Source organism: Ictalurus punctatus, chromosome 9 (genome assembly GCF_001660625.3).
Source record: "Ictalurus punctatus breed USDA103 chromosome 9, Coco_2.0, whole genome shotgun sequence".
Classification (NCBI taxonomy): domain Eukaryota; kingdom Metazoa; phylum Chordata; class Actinopteri; order Siluriformes; family Ictaluridae; genus Ictalurus; species Ictalurus punctatus.
Window position 1 is genome coordinate 28100001 of NC_030424.2, and position 14523 is coordinate 28114523.

General features: G+C 41.3%; 1 protein-coding gene across 1 annotated transcript in view; it reads right to left on the reverse strand.

Annotated features, from left to right (window-relative positions):
• Window positions 1-14523, reverse strand: part of fmn2a (formin 2a) — a 54665-nt gene that overhangs the window by 35378 nt on the left and 4764 nt on the right. Inside the window, exons 5-7 of the mRNA XM_047157871.2 lie at window positions 13384-13482; window positions 6883-7937; window positions 6494-6638 (exon numbers count right to left, since the gene is read on the reverse strand). Of these exons, the coding sequence (XP_047013827.2) occupies window positions 6494-6638; window positions 6883-7937; window positions 13384-13482 (1299 nt within the window). The remainder of the gene's footprint in view (window positions 1-6493; window positions 6639-6882; window positions 7938-13383; window positions 13483-14523) is intronic.

Here is a 14523-nt window from a genome sequence, read left to right on the forward strand (position 1 = left end):
TGATGCAGAATTCATAGTTAAATCAATGAATGCAAGCTGTCCAGTCCCTGAGGCAGCGAAGCAACCCTAAACCGTAACATTTCCACCACCGTGCTTCACAGTTGGTATGAGGTGCTTCTCCTGAAAAACTGTCTTTGGTCTGTGCCAAACATGTCTGCTGTTACTGTGACCAAACAACTCTATCTTTGATTCGTCTGTCCAGAGCCCATTATTCCAAAAGGCCTGGTCTTTACCTATACGCTCATCGGCAAACTGTAGTCTTGCAAAGGCATTTTTGCAGCATGCCTCCAAGCAGGTCACATTTTTCAATCTCTTTCTGATTGTAGAAGCATGTACACCAACTAATAGCAGATCCAGTGATGAAATTTTGAGGTTCTTGGTGACATCTTTTTGCATCAGATGATCAAATTTGCTGGGACGGCCAGTCCTGGACAAATTGGCGGTCGTTTGAAATCTGTGCCATGTGAAGATGATTGTCCTTACAGTGGAATTGTCATGTTATGGCAAACTAGCGACTACATTTCCCAGAATGCACTGCAAACTACAAACATGGCCAATATAAGTCCCAAGAGTACACACAGACACGTCACCGGCTCCTGAAGACTAATCACATACACACACCCGTTCCCAATCCCACTCTCAATCACACCACACTATATAAGAGACTGTTCAGTCACGTCTTGGTGAACTAATATGCTCAGTTGCTCTAGTCTTTGGTGATTTCCAAGCCTTTCTCTCGTGTTGTTGATTCTGCTTTACCCTCGACCTTGATTTCCGCCTTACCTGCTCTAGCCTGTTTACCTAATCGCCTGATCTCTGCCTGTCTTTGTTGTTGTTTTTGCCTTGCTCTCTGGATCATATACTCTTCAATAACGCTCTTAACTGCGATTGCATCCGTCCACAACCTCATCACATGACAGGAACGATGTATTTCAAATAATCTGGGGATCTTTTTAAATCCCCTGTCACTGGCACCCAATCTTCATCACCTGATGCTAATTTTACGGATTTGAAGGTGTGGTAAAGTTAAGGGTGTACTTACTTTTTCCATGTGACTGTTTTGGTTTTTTGTTGTGAAAATTGCTACAAAATGGCAATTTAATTTGTCATGTGTCATTTGATAGAGTGTATCGACGTTATTAATAGGCACAGTTTCACAGAGGCTCAAATGTTTGCTTGTCCAAATACATAAAAAAAAAGCCAACAATTTCCATGAGGTGTACTTACTTTTTCACACGACCCTATAGTTTCCCCAAACCAATAAAATGTTCCTGAGCTTCTAGAAAGATTTTCAGAGCTCAAGAAATAGTGCCCGAACACTTTCCTGAAACTGAAAAGCTTCCAAGAACACACCTAACGATGAATGGGTTGAGGGATCGATTGTTGAAATACTGTATATTTATGGCCTGAAAAGTTTCCTAAACATCTGGAAGAAAAAAAAAACGTCTTGGTTTTTGAAAACACCTCGATGGATGGATGGATGGATGGACGGATGATCTACGGTGACCATATATTTATCCCAAACCGAGATTGCTTTTTAATATCTGACTAAATGACTGAACAGTAAACGTTGCCCATCATGTCTCATTTCATTTCAAATACAAGCGTGTATATATCACACAGCCCCAACGACAGCCCCTGTAGTGCTTTGGCAGCCAGAATCATAATGACACTGGAGCAAGAACATCAGCTGGGATCAAACCCATGACTTCTTACGCCACATCCAAGTTAGCCAACCACGCTGAGTAAATGTGATTCCAGGGCTTGAATAACTAACAGAGAATAGACGCATTTCAACAGTAGGCTGCTTCAATACACACTCGCAGACATACAGCCACAGTGAGGCGTAACCACAAAACCACACCAGGCTGGCTGGAGTCTCTGGGTAAGCCTGTGGTTTGGGCTCTGTGGATCTTTAACTTAACCCAGACCCACACAGCAAGAGAGAGCGAGAGAGAGAAAGCAAGAGCGAGAGAGAGAATGAGGAGAAATAAAACACAGTGGAGTCAAAACACCCACAAAGTGTTTAGAACCGCTAGCCCTTACCAGTACTCAATGTACATTCCCAATAACAGACATTCCTCTGACCCATGTTCCCAATTTTCTTATTCATACCCCGGACACTCCCTAATATCATTAGCATTCCTTTCCAGTTCATTTAGAACATTTTCCACCACACGATGTGTTAAGACCCTTGTCAAAACACATCAGCGCAAAAAAAAAAAAAAAAAACAAAAAAAAAAAACGATGATTCTTTCTGCCTCGGCCGGTATGCACGGACGTGAAGGAACACACCCGTGCATGCTGAGTCATCAAGCGTCCTTCTCTTCCCCCCAAACGAAGGAACAACCGCATCGTTAATCGCTGAGCAGCGGGGGGTTCGGAAGTTAGCGTTCTGTGCATCATGCTGCTGACTTGTGCTATTTCTTCCTATTTGTGGTGAATGAGTGGATGCTTTCCAAATACTAAATAAAAGACACATCCCCTCTGGAAAACACTGCGGTGAAGAGCATTTCAATGAGAATCTGCTGAAGGATTTACTACACTTACATAACTGTAATGTAACGGTTGTTGTAAACTACGTCTAATTACAACGTGCAGATATCACCGAAAATGCTCGCTTTCGATTGGTTGTTAGATGTACATTATTTTGATTGGGAGGCCTCGTTTCATACCATGTAACCAGACAGGAATGTAACCATGACAACAAGCATAAATAATGGTTTAGGCTAGGCCTATATGTATGCTGTACTGTTGGTTGATTAATTATAAAATAAATGACATAAAATATACAATAAAGGACAAATAAATGACATCACATGAATAATGTTTAATTAAAAGCAAAATGTTTCCTATTTTATCTTATGAGAAGGCAATGCTTGGTCGCATATCCCTTGCTTGCAGTAACTGCATCGAGCGTGCGACTCAGTGACATCACCAAACTGTTGTGTGCTAATTTTGTGATGCGCTTCCAGGTTTGTCCCTGCAGTCTCCTCTTCAGGAGTTGAAATGATGCTCAGTTGGGATAAGGTCTGGTGATTGACTTGCCCAGTCTAAAACCTTCCACTTTTCCCCCTGGTGAAGTCCTGTGTTGAGGTGGAAGTGTGTTTTGGATCGTTGTCTTGCTGCATGATGAAGTTCCTCCTGATTCATTCGGATGCGTTTCTCTGTAAATCTGCAGACAAAATGCTCCTGTAAACATCTGAATTCGTTCTGCTGCTACCATCATGAGTTCCATCAACAATAAAGATTAGTGAGAATGTTCCAGAAGCAGCCATGCACACAAGCCATGACGCTACCTCCACCATGTTCCACAGATGAGCTTGTATGTTTTGGATCACGAGCAGATATTTTCTTTCTCCACACTTTGGCCTTTCCATCACTTTGGTAGAGGTTCATCTTGGTTCCAGAACTTTTGTGGCTTGTCTCTATATTTCTCTGTGAATTCCAATCTGGCTTTCTGATTCTTACTGCTGATGAGTGGTTTGCATCCTGTGGTATGGCCTCAATATTTCTGCTATTGAAATCTTCTTCGAATGTTGGATTGTGATACCTTCACCCCTGCCCTGTGGAGGTTGTTGGTGATGTCACTGATTGTTGTTTTTTGGGTTTTTCTTCACAGCTCTCACAATGTGTCTGTCATCAGCTGTTGTCTTCCTTGGCCGACCCGTTCGGTGTCTGTTCCTCACTACACCAGTCGTTTCTTTCTTTTTCAGGACTTCCCAGATTGTTGTATCAGCCATACCCAATGCTTGTGCAATACCTCTGATTGATGAGCCCTCTCAGCTTCGGAAAGGCTTGCTTTTCTCCCATAGACAGCTCTCTGATCTTCATGTTATTTATCCTTTTTAACAGCAAGTGCAGTCTTCCGAGGTGAAACTGAAGGCCAAAACCAAGAGTAGATGTCTAGAGCTGTTTATCGTTTAAACAATCAATCTAACACGACACACCTGGGTAACAAGAATCACCTGTCAGTCACATGTTCCAGTATTTTTGCTCGCCTACAAATTGGGTGGTCTGATACAAAATGCGCAATGTTCCATGTTGTTTAACAAATCTACATATAAATATCATGCAAATCATAGTCATCTTTTGATCTCAGACCCAAATGCTTTCAGTCTACAGCAAGAACAAATGAATTGGCCTTGCCGTTCTAATAGTTTCAGAGGGGACTGTAAATACAGATTTGATTTGATTTCAGAGCTTCTTTCTAACATTTTTCACCTCTCTGTCTCTGCTAACACTTCTTATGCATGCATGTAGGTAGACAGATTCCTGACCTAAGGAATTTGAGCTGAGGAAATGTTTACATACCAGTGCTATTCCCCAACATCCCAATCAAGGACTTTTACAATGACAAGGCCTAGATGTACCGGTGAGTCCTTAAATAAAGCAGCTAGAAATCTGGTAATGGAGATGCAGTACTGTTGTGATTATCTACTACTTCCTATACGTGATACAATTATTGCTGATTAGAATGATTATTTCACTGCATGTGCATTTTCAGGTTGCTCTCAAATTTACATTTACATTTATTCGTTTAGCGGACGCTTTTATCCAAAGCGACTTACAAATGAGGAAATACAAGCAAAGCGATATATCAAGTGGAGAACAATACAAGTAGTGCTACAAGATCTTTTAATCGTGTCATATAGAAGCAAAGTGCGCAGATTAGGTGTTTTTTTTTTTTATTGGATAATTTGTGCTTGGCATTTTCGCGGTTGGTTAGGTGTTCGCGGAGGAGTCGGGTCTTTAGCTCATTTTTGAAGATAGTGACAGATTCTGCTGAGATTGAGGTTGGAAGTTCATTCCACCACTGAAGGACAGTGGGACGAGATGGGGGTTTGATTGTACAGATCAGATTTGAGGAATAAGGGCCCATATCTTCAAGACATAAGGCTACTGGGTGGTTTAAGTAACTGTCTTTATAATAGAGCCCAATATGTCTCTGTGAATGAGCTCTGTCAGTTGAAGACAGTCTATAACTTTACAGAACCAACCAGAAAAAGTTCCTCTTGTCAGAAACCATTTCACTTCACGGTTGTCCCTTGAGCAGCACGGATCAAAAACAGCTGTGGGTTTCACACGTCTAAAATAAGTCCCTCAGGTTGGCTGTAATTCAACCTTCCAAAACAAATGGCTCAGAAACATATCTAAATTGTCATTCTTTACATACTAACAATAATCTGTGTGTACCAAAGTGCAAATTAACTCACTACCTTAAAGTGCAGAGAGGCGATGTTGTATTAAATGCAGTGGTGATCTTAACTCATCAGCAGGACGACTGCAGGAAGGCATTAAGGCATCCTTCAGGGTCCAGTACTAGGCCCTGTTCATTGTACTAGTTTCCCAACTATTTTTGTCCAGTGAACCCCTTCAAGATAATTTATTTAACTTAAGTACTCCCTGAGATGTTCAGCAGGCTAACGCTTTTTGAAACTTTTAATTGCTTTTTGAAACTTTTAACGCTTTTTTTTTTTTAATTGATCTGCTTTTGTTGCTGCTTTTTTTGTTGTTGTTGCCACAACTTGAAACATTCAACTGTTAGCTAGGGTTTCATGTTTTATTTTCATGTCTTTTTAAGAAAGCTGGGTTCATCCTTTCATTCGAAAGATGCCCCAATCACGTCTTATACTTTGGGATGGGTTTGGCCATTGGAAACGTTCATTGTCTTGGATGTTCCTCCTCTTTTGATTTTCTTTTACTGACAACATAGCTGTCCGTTTGAAGTGATTTGAAGGAGTTGTAAAGCTGAAGACATATCTAGTCGCTAAGAAAGATTTAGCAAGTAAATGCTGTAGTTTATGTTTAACTCTCAAGAACGACAGTTGAGGTCGTAAGTTTACATACGAATCTGCAAAATGTTAACAATTTTAAAAAATAACAAGAGGGATCATAAAAATGTAGTTTTTTTTATTTAGTACTGCCCCGGATAAGCTTTTTTCACATAACAGATGTTTACATATAGTCCAGAAGACACCATAATAATTCCAGTTCAAAAATTTACACACGCTTGATTCTTAATACCGTGTGTCATTACCTGGATGATCAGTGATTGTTTTTATGTTCTGTGAGAGTTGTTCACGAGTCCCTTGTTTGTCCTGAGCAGTTAAACTGCCCACTGTTCTTCAGAAAAAATCCTCCAGGTCCTCCACATTCTTTGCTTTTCCAGCATCTTCTGCATATTTGAGCCCTTTCCAACAGCGGCTATATGATATTAAGATCCATCTTTTCACACCGAGGACAACTGAGGGACTCGTACACGACTATTAAAAAAGGTGCAAACGTTCACTGATGCTCAAGAAGGCAACACTATATTAAAAGCGGGGGGGGGGGGGGGGGGGGGATAAACTTTTGAACAGGATGATTGGTGTAAATTAGTATTATTTTGTTTAAATATCTTGTTTTTTTGTTCATTTAGTAATGCCCTTCTGAAGCTACATAAGATATTTACATGCGTCCCAGAAGACAAAATAATAACATTTTATTTTACCTGTTTAGTCTTGGATTTGGAGATGGTATCAGCGATCGGTTTCTTCTTCTTTTTTGCTGCACTTTTGGCAAAAAGATCAACGAACTCTTCAAAGTCAACATGTAGCTCCTCCACCTTCTCCCATACCAGGTGTGTGTTTGGCTCTCTGTGGCCAAAGGAGAATAAGAAACCCTTGAATTGTGATAAAGCAGCACTTAAAAACCAACATGGCATTGTTTGTTGAACTTAATTCTATTTAAAGATCTAGGCAGGATTTTTAACTTCTGACAATTAGTCACAAGTTTATTCATTGTAATACTCCAGAGATACACGTGTGCATACTGCTCATACACTCTGCATGTTAAAGCAAAATACACACATCATTTACACTCAGTGAGGCAAATAATTACTTTTTGGCATGCAGTTGTATTCTGGTCCAGTATAAAGGCTTCATGGGTCGTGGAGGCTCTATGACTGCCTTCAAGGGGACAGAGTCCTGAGAGGAACCCATTGACATCAACCTTAGAGAGGGTGGAGGAACAGGTCCACACCCAGGAGGAGGTGGTGGAGGTGGTGGAGGTTGAGGTCCAAAACCTGGTAGAGGTGGAGGAGGTGGTGGTGCAAAGCCTGGAAGGGGTGGAGGAGGTGGTGGTGCAAAGCCTGGAAGGGGTGGAGGAGGTGGAGGTGCAAAGCCTGGAAGAGGTGGAGGAGGTGGAGGTGCAAAGCCTGGAAGGGGTGGAGGAGGTGGAGGTGCAAAGCCTGGAAGAGGTGGAGGAGGTGGAGGTGCAAAGCCTGGAAGGGGTGGAGGAGGTGGAGGTGCAAAGCCTGGAAGAGGTGGAGGAGGTGGAGGTCCAAAGCCTGGAAGACAAGGAGATGGTGGAAGTCCAAAACCTGGAAGAGGAGGTGGTGGTGGAGGTCCAACGATTGAAGAAGGTGGTGGCGGTAGTGGGGGAGGAGGTGTGGCCTTTGCCAGAGGTTGTACAGATGTTGGCAGGGGGCAACGAGGTGGTAGAGGAGGTTGTACTACTGACTCAATTGATCCCAATGTTGGGGTTAGCAGAGGAGAAGCTGAGGATACAGCTGAACTAGTCAGAACAGGAGATGGAGGAGGTGGAAGGGTTTGTGTCGTACCCTTCTTTTGTAGTCTTTGACAATTATGTAGCTGTACTAATGAGGTGGTGCCGTCAGTTAAATCACAAGCTCCAGATAAAGGCACTGTAAACTTGAAGTCCTCCTCGACGGGAGAGGTCTGGACCGACCTCGTCTCGTGAGAAGACATCCCTTCATTGTTTTTTGTAAACACGTGACCAACACCATCTGACACCGTTCCTGTCAATATCTCCTCAGAGTCGTTCAGAGGTCTGCGGTCTTGCTCCAGATCTCGTATCCTCTCTCTTAACCCCTTGATCGTTTTCTCCAGCTCATCGACTGATACAGAATTCTGACCTGGAACGGTGGACTTGTTCTACAGAGAATAAGAATGGAGGAATAAAAGAGAGCTGAAGAGAAACAGATCCTGCACGTTAAATAAATCATTGTAACCTGTAGAACTTCAACACAATGCTTTTTACAAAGTTTTGGCCCAAAAATACGCCCAAATCTACGGATAATCTGTGGTCATTTTGAAAAGTTTCAACATTTTGCATTCATTTGCGCGAATCGCGAAATCCTAGAGGGACTGCTATATATATATATATAAATGCTCCTACAGCTTAAACTGTAGGCATTAATATTAACCTGTGATTGGCTGCTGCTCGTACACCTTCTGACCGATCAGATTCGGAAATTCAACGGTGCTGTGGTGTAATTATCAGTACTATCAGGGTGACGTTCTGCATTCACTAATGACAAATGATAATGCTGAGCTTATTGTGGATGCTAGAGGGCGAGTTGTTTTGCTGGAGTTAATGAGAAATGATGAAATAAAATAAAAGAATCTCAAACGTTTAGATCTTATTGTATAATTCTCCCCAGTTTGGTAAGATGGGGTTACTTGAGTCAATGAAATGCATTGTAAAATGCATTGTAAAGCAAAACAATGCTTACAATGCATCTGTGTGTGTGTGTGTGAGAGAGAGAGAGAGAGAGAGAGAGAGAGAGAGAGAGAGAGAGAGAGAGAGAAAAGATAGGGCTTTTCCAATAACACAGGCCAGGCATGCATGTGGTGTACCACAAGGCATTAAAAGTGGTTTGGCTTATGGGGGAAAATCTACTCTTGCTTCCCGGATAATGGGGTGAGGGCGAACATGGAGGAATAAAGGAATCGCCCCATTCAGCATGTAAAACTAAATGCACGCACACATGTACACACACACACAAACCAGTAGTGTGGGTCACAGGAGTCTAGAGAGTCTAGACGCCAGGAGTGGTGTCTCTGTGGGCTCCTTGTAGGCGAGCCGCGGATTCTGGGGAAATCAGGCAAAGGGGCCAACGCTGCACCATGATCCAGCCTCAGACAGCTTCAGAAACTTCAAACGCCCTTGTGTGTGCATGTGTGTGTGTGTGTGTGTGTGTGTGTGTGTGTGTGTGTGTTGGGGAAGTTTAGGGAAAACCTTGTATATCAGCGGTCTAATTACTTACAGATGTGATCGCGCTATCTCTTTAAGAAGTCTAAAATGCTTCATTGAGTCAGATCTTTTCAAATGTTATAGCAATGCAAATTATATATATATATTTTTAATCTCATCTTAATTATCAGGAATACAAGCAATATGTGTAGGATCCTCCTGATAGTAAGTGTACAGATGGAGGGAATGGGAAAGCCATTATATCGATTAGAGAATTTCAAGGACGTCAAACAGGTTCCATGCTGTAAATAATTTCATCCCCAATCTATATCTACAGCCTACACTTCAGGTAAGAGGAAACGTTTTTTATTATACAAATTCGATTGTTATTTTTGCCCATAAACCTCAACTGCTCAGCTGTAGACTTACGATAGATACGACAGATAAATGCGTCTGCGAAATGAATAAACACGAAAGTAAACCGAATCTCATCCACAGTAGCGCCGTCGTTAATGAACGAAATGACGCCGAAATGTCTGGAGAGGAACGGATCTAGATTTGTAGCTCACCACTGATCACCAGCCATGAGATACTGTACGAGTTGTGTCCTTAGAACAATATGCTAAGAAGTCAGCTATAGAGAGCACTCTTCCGCAACAGACCCCACACACTGATGAATCAGGGCTCCTACTGTCTCTTTGAGGAAATCTTTTTACAGGCTGAGAGTTTTCCAGGAAATGCTCCTTGACTTTTGTATAAATGAGTGCCTTACATCTGCGTTTGTAATACTGCGTTTCTCGTCAATTTGGGGCGCAAGTGACACGAATCCGGACCCGAGATAAACGCCTGACGTCAGCTTTCGAGAGAGCAGTTGAGCATTTTCAATTAACAGTTCATCCCAAAGTCAGTAATCCGTCCTATACCACAGTAATTTGCCAGCATGTCATACTTTTTATCCATTTAGAGTGACATTTGATGTTATCAAATGTCCATGAAACAAGTTAGTACCTTACGGCTATAAACAGTTTTTCCTTCACTAGCCTCACACATTTACTTGAAGTTAGGCCCTACAGTGTCTCATGTTACCAAGAAGTGGAGTGTTCTACATTACATCCTGAAGACTTTTCCGTGTCTGAAGACTTAAAGTTACGGCTTTATCGCCGACTGTTACAACTGGAGACTCCTTCTGTAACTGTTAAATAAACTTAGATTTTTTTTTTTTTTTAAAGAAAACTTCCCCATATTAACAGTTACACAGGTTTTAATCTTTGTGTGGGCAATCTGCAGTGCAAGTCCATTCGAATGAGCCATTACGACAGTGCTGTGAAAAAGTATTTGCCCCATCCTGATTTCTTCTGTTTTTGTGTATATCTCCATACTGAAAAGTTTTAGATCTTCAAACGAAATACGACATAAAACAAAGACAACCTGAGTAAACGCACAAAACAGTTTTTATTTTTTATTGAAGTAAAAAAAAAATATATCTTTAGATTAACACTTATCTCCCAGGTGCAAAGGTAATTACCCCCTTAAACGTAAAATCTGGTTGTACCACCTTTAGCGGCAATAAGTGCAACCAAACGCTTCTGATAACTGGAGATCAGTCTTTCATTTACGTCTAGTATTAGGATTTATTCCTACGCTTTGGATCATTGTCTTGCTGCATAATCCAGTTGCGCTTGAGTTTCAGCTTACGCACCGAAGACTGGACATTCTCCTTTAGGAGAATAGAGAATCCTTTTCTACTAGAGAGCAGAATTCATGTTTCCCTCAATTATAGGACGTTGCCCAGGTTCTGAAGCTGCAAAGCATCCCCACACCATCACACCGCCTCCACCATGCTTGACCGGTGTTTGGTTTATACAAGTAGTAACAGGACCTCTGTCTTCCAAACAGTTTCACATTCGACTCATCAGTCCACAGAACATTCGCCCAAAAGGTCTGAGTATCATCAAGGTGTGTTTTGGCAAAATTCAGATGAGCCTTAATGTTCTTCTGGGCTAGCAGTGGTTTTCACCTCGCCACTCTTCCACGGATGCCATTTTTTCCCAGTGTCTTTCTGATAGTGGAGTCATGAACAGTGACCTTTATTGATGCAAGAGAGGCCTGTGGATCTTTTGATGTTGTCCTTGACTCTTTTGTGATTTGCTGGATGAGTAGTTGCTGTGCTCCTGGAGGAATTTTGGAAGGCCCCTTCTGAGAAGGTTCACTACTGTGCCGAGTTTTTCCATTTGGAGATAACGGCTCTCACTGTAGTTCTTTGGAGTACCAGAGCCTTTGAAATATCTTTGTAACCCTTCCCAGACTGATGTATTTCAATCACCTTCCTCATCATTCCTGGAATTTCCTTCAACTTTTGGCATAGTGTGTTACCGTATAAGACCTTTTAAGCAACTTCATACTGTTGAAAAAGTTCTATTTGTGTGTTGATTTAATTGAACATGGCTTGCAGTAATCAGTCCAGCTGAACCTCATTAGATTTGGGACATTAGTAACTACAAGGGGCAAATACATTTTCACACAGGCCCAGTTGGTATTGGATAACTTTTTTGTTTCAAGATTTTTTTTTTTTTTTTGTTTCATGATTTTGTCATGCTCCTATGAATTGATGCTTAAATGAGGTATGAGTGACTACAACCCCAATTCCGATAAAAGTTGGGACAGTATGGAAAATGCTAATAAAAACAAAGAGGAGTGATTTGTAAATGTATTTTGACTTGTATTTAAACAAAAACATGTAAAGACAAGGTATCTGATGTTTTACTGAAGGTAAATGTTTATTTTGAAACTGATGCATGCACGATGTTCCAAAAAGTTGGGACAGGGGCAATTCAGTACTAATAGCGATGTGACAAGTTGAAATAAGAAGGTGAGGCAATCGTCTAATCATAGTATATAAGGAGCCTTCAAAAAAGGCCTGGTCCTTCAAGAGCAAGGACGGGTCGAGGCTCGACAGTGTGCCAACAGATGAGTCAGTGAATAATCCAACACTTTAAGAACAACATTCCCCAAAGACACATCGGTAGGATTTTGGGCTTTTCACCTTCTACAGTGCGCAGTATAATTAAAACATTCAAGGAATCCGGTCAGATCTCGGTGCGTAAAGGGCGAGGCCGAAAACCTCTTCTGAATGCGTGTGATCTCCGGTCCCTCAGACGTCACCGTCTTAAAAACCGTCATGAGTCTGTAATGGAGATCCTGTCATGGGCTCGGGAATACTTTGGTAAACCTTTGTCACTCAACACCATTCGCCGCTGCATACACAGATGCAAGTTAAGGCTTTACTACGCAAAGCAGAAGCCGTACATCAACACTGTCCAGAAGCTCCGACGACTTCTCTGGGCCGCTGACAGTAGAACAGTGGAATCGTGTTTCGTGGTCCGACGAGTCGACATTTCGAATAGTTTTTGAACAAAACAGCCGTCGTGTTCTCCGGGCCAAAGAGGAAAAAGACCATCCAAGCTGTTACCGGCGTCAGGTCTAAAAGCCAGCATCTGTCATAGTATGGGGGCGTGTCAGTGCCCATGGCATGGGTAACTCGCACATCTCTGAGGGCATCATTAATACAGAAAGACATGTACACATTTTGGAGCAACATACGCTGACATCCAGAGCAGGACAACGCCAAACCACATTCTGCCCAGATTACAAGCGCATGGTTGCGTAAGCAGAGCGTGCGGGTGCGAGCATGGCCTGCCTGCAGTCCTGACCTGTCACCGATTGAGAAGGTGTGGTGCATTATGAAGCGCAAAATAAGGCAACGAAGACCCCGTACAGCTGCGCAACTGAAGAAATGCATAATGGACGAATGTGGGAAAATTCCGCTTGCTAAACTTAACCAACTGGTGTTTTCACTCGGCGCCCAAACGCTTTATAAGTGTTATTAAAAGAAAAGCTGATGTTACACAGCGGTAAACAATCGACTGTCCCAACTTTTTTAGAGTGTGTTGCAGTCATCAGATTTGAAATGAGTGTATATTTTCAAAAATGAATTAAATTCACAAAGTAAAACATCAAACAATGTGTAAATAATGTGTTTTCAGTATAGTACAGGGTGAACTGAATTTTCAGATGACTCTTTTTGTTAGTTTTTTTGCATTTTCCATACTGTCCCAACTTTTTCAGAATTGGGGTTATACACTATTTACAATACACACAATATACACTGTATAGTCATATATTATATTCTAATCTATAACTACAGTCAGTATGGTTATAGGTTACAAATCTATAAATTTTTCATGTAAAAGTTTTCCCTGATTTATGAGAACCATCCTGTAAATTCTATTCTGTTACTGATTTTTTATTAAGAATAGCACAAGGGAACATGATATGGATGCACACAAACACACAAATGTATACCTTTACATTACAAATCACTCTTCCACACACACACACACACACCTGGGCTGTAGTACAGGCTGAAGGCCAGAAGATTTGTAATCGTCCTGGTGCCCGTGCTTCAGGCTGACCGAGCGGAGCCCATGTGTACAACTGCTCCTTCTGAGAAACAGAGAGAGAGAGAGAGAGAGAGAGAGAGAGAGAGAGAGAGAGAGAGAGAGAGATGGAGAATATGGGGAAAGTGTCAAAATCATTAAGATCGATATTAATATGGGAATGTAAGGAGAGCTTATTTTAAACATGTCTATCTAAAGGGAAGAGTGACCTCTACTGGTACACACTCAGACCTTTTTGCTAAAGCATCTTAAACTTTTTTTTTTTTTTTTTTTTTTTTTGCTAAAGCATTTTAAACTTCTTATTTTGAGGAACATCTCCCTGCTTTGAAAAAAAAGATAACAACAACAACAACAACAATAGACACCATCATATAAATTCTAATGGATTCCACTACAAATACCATTACAAACCATCAGCTACCCATTAAAACCATTACCATGATTGGTCTTTACTGGTATCCATTGGTATCCACTAGCCATAACAAGCCACCAATAGAAGGCACAAATTACCAGTAGAGACTCACAGGGACAGGCATTATAGATTAGATTAAAACCAATACAATTCCCATTATAACTATTAATACCATTATGAATTCTATGAGGGTTTCTATTGTTTTTTTTCAGCAGAGCTCTCTGTTTGGGCGACTTGGTCTTTTTTGTATTTTTAAAATTTCATAAACCACACACACACACACACACACACACACACACACACACACACACACACACACACACACACACACACATTTTCTAAATTCTCCTACTTTTCTCCCCCACAGTCACTGAATGTCCTGAGGTGTTTAATGATGTGCTATACGATGTGAGAAAAGTTTTAATTTTAGCAAGTTCCTTCAGCAGCAGCCTGCCACACACACACACACACACACACACACACACACACACACACACACACACACACAGCTGAATGTTTAGTATGAGAAATAATCAGATATAGTTTTCTGAGGCACAGTTTTGTCATATACTAGATACTCGTCTTAATATCTACACTAACGTGAAGTATAGCTACATGGAGATTATTAAACATGGTGCTTATTATTTTAAGCATTTACAAAACAGCAAATGTGCA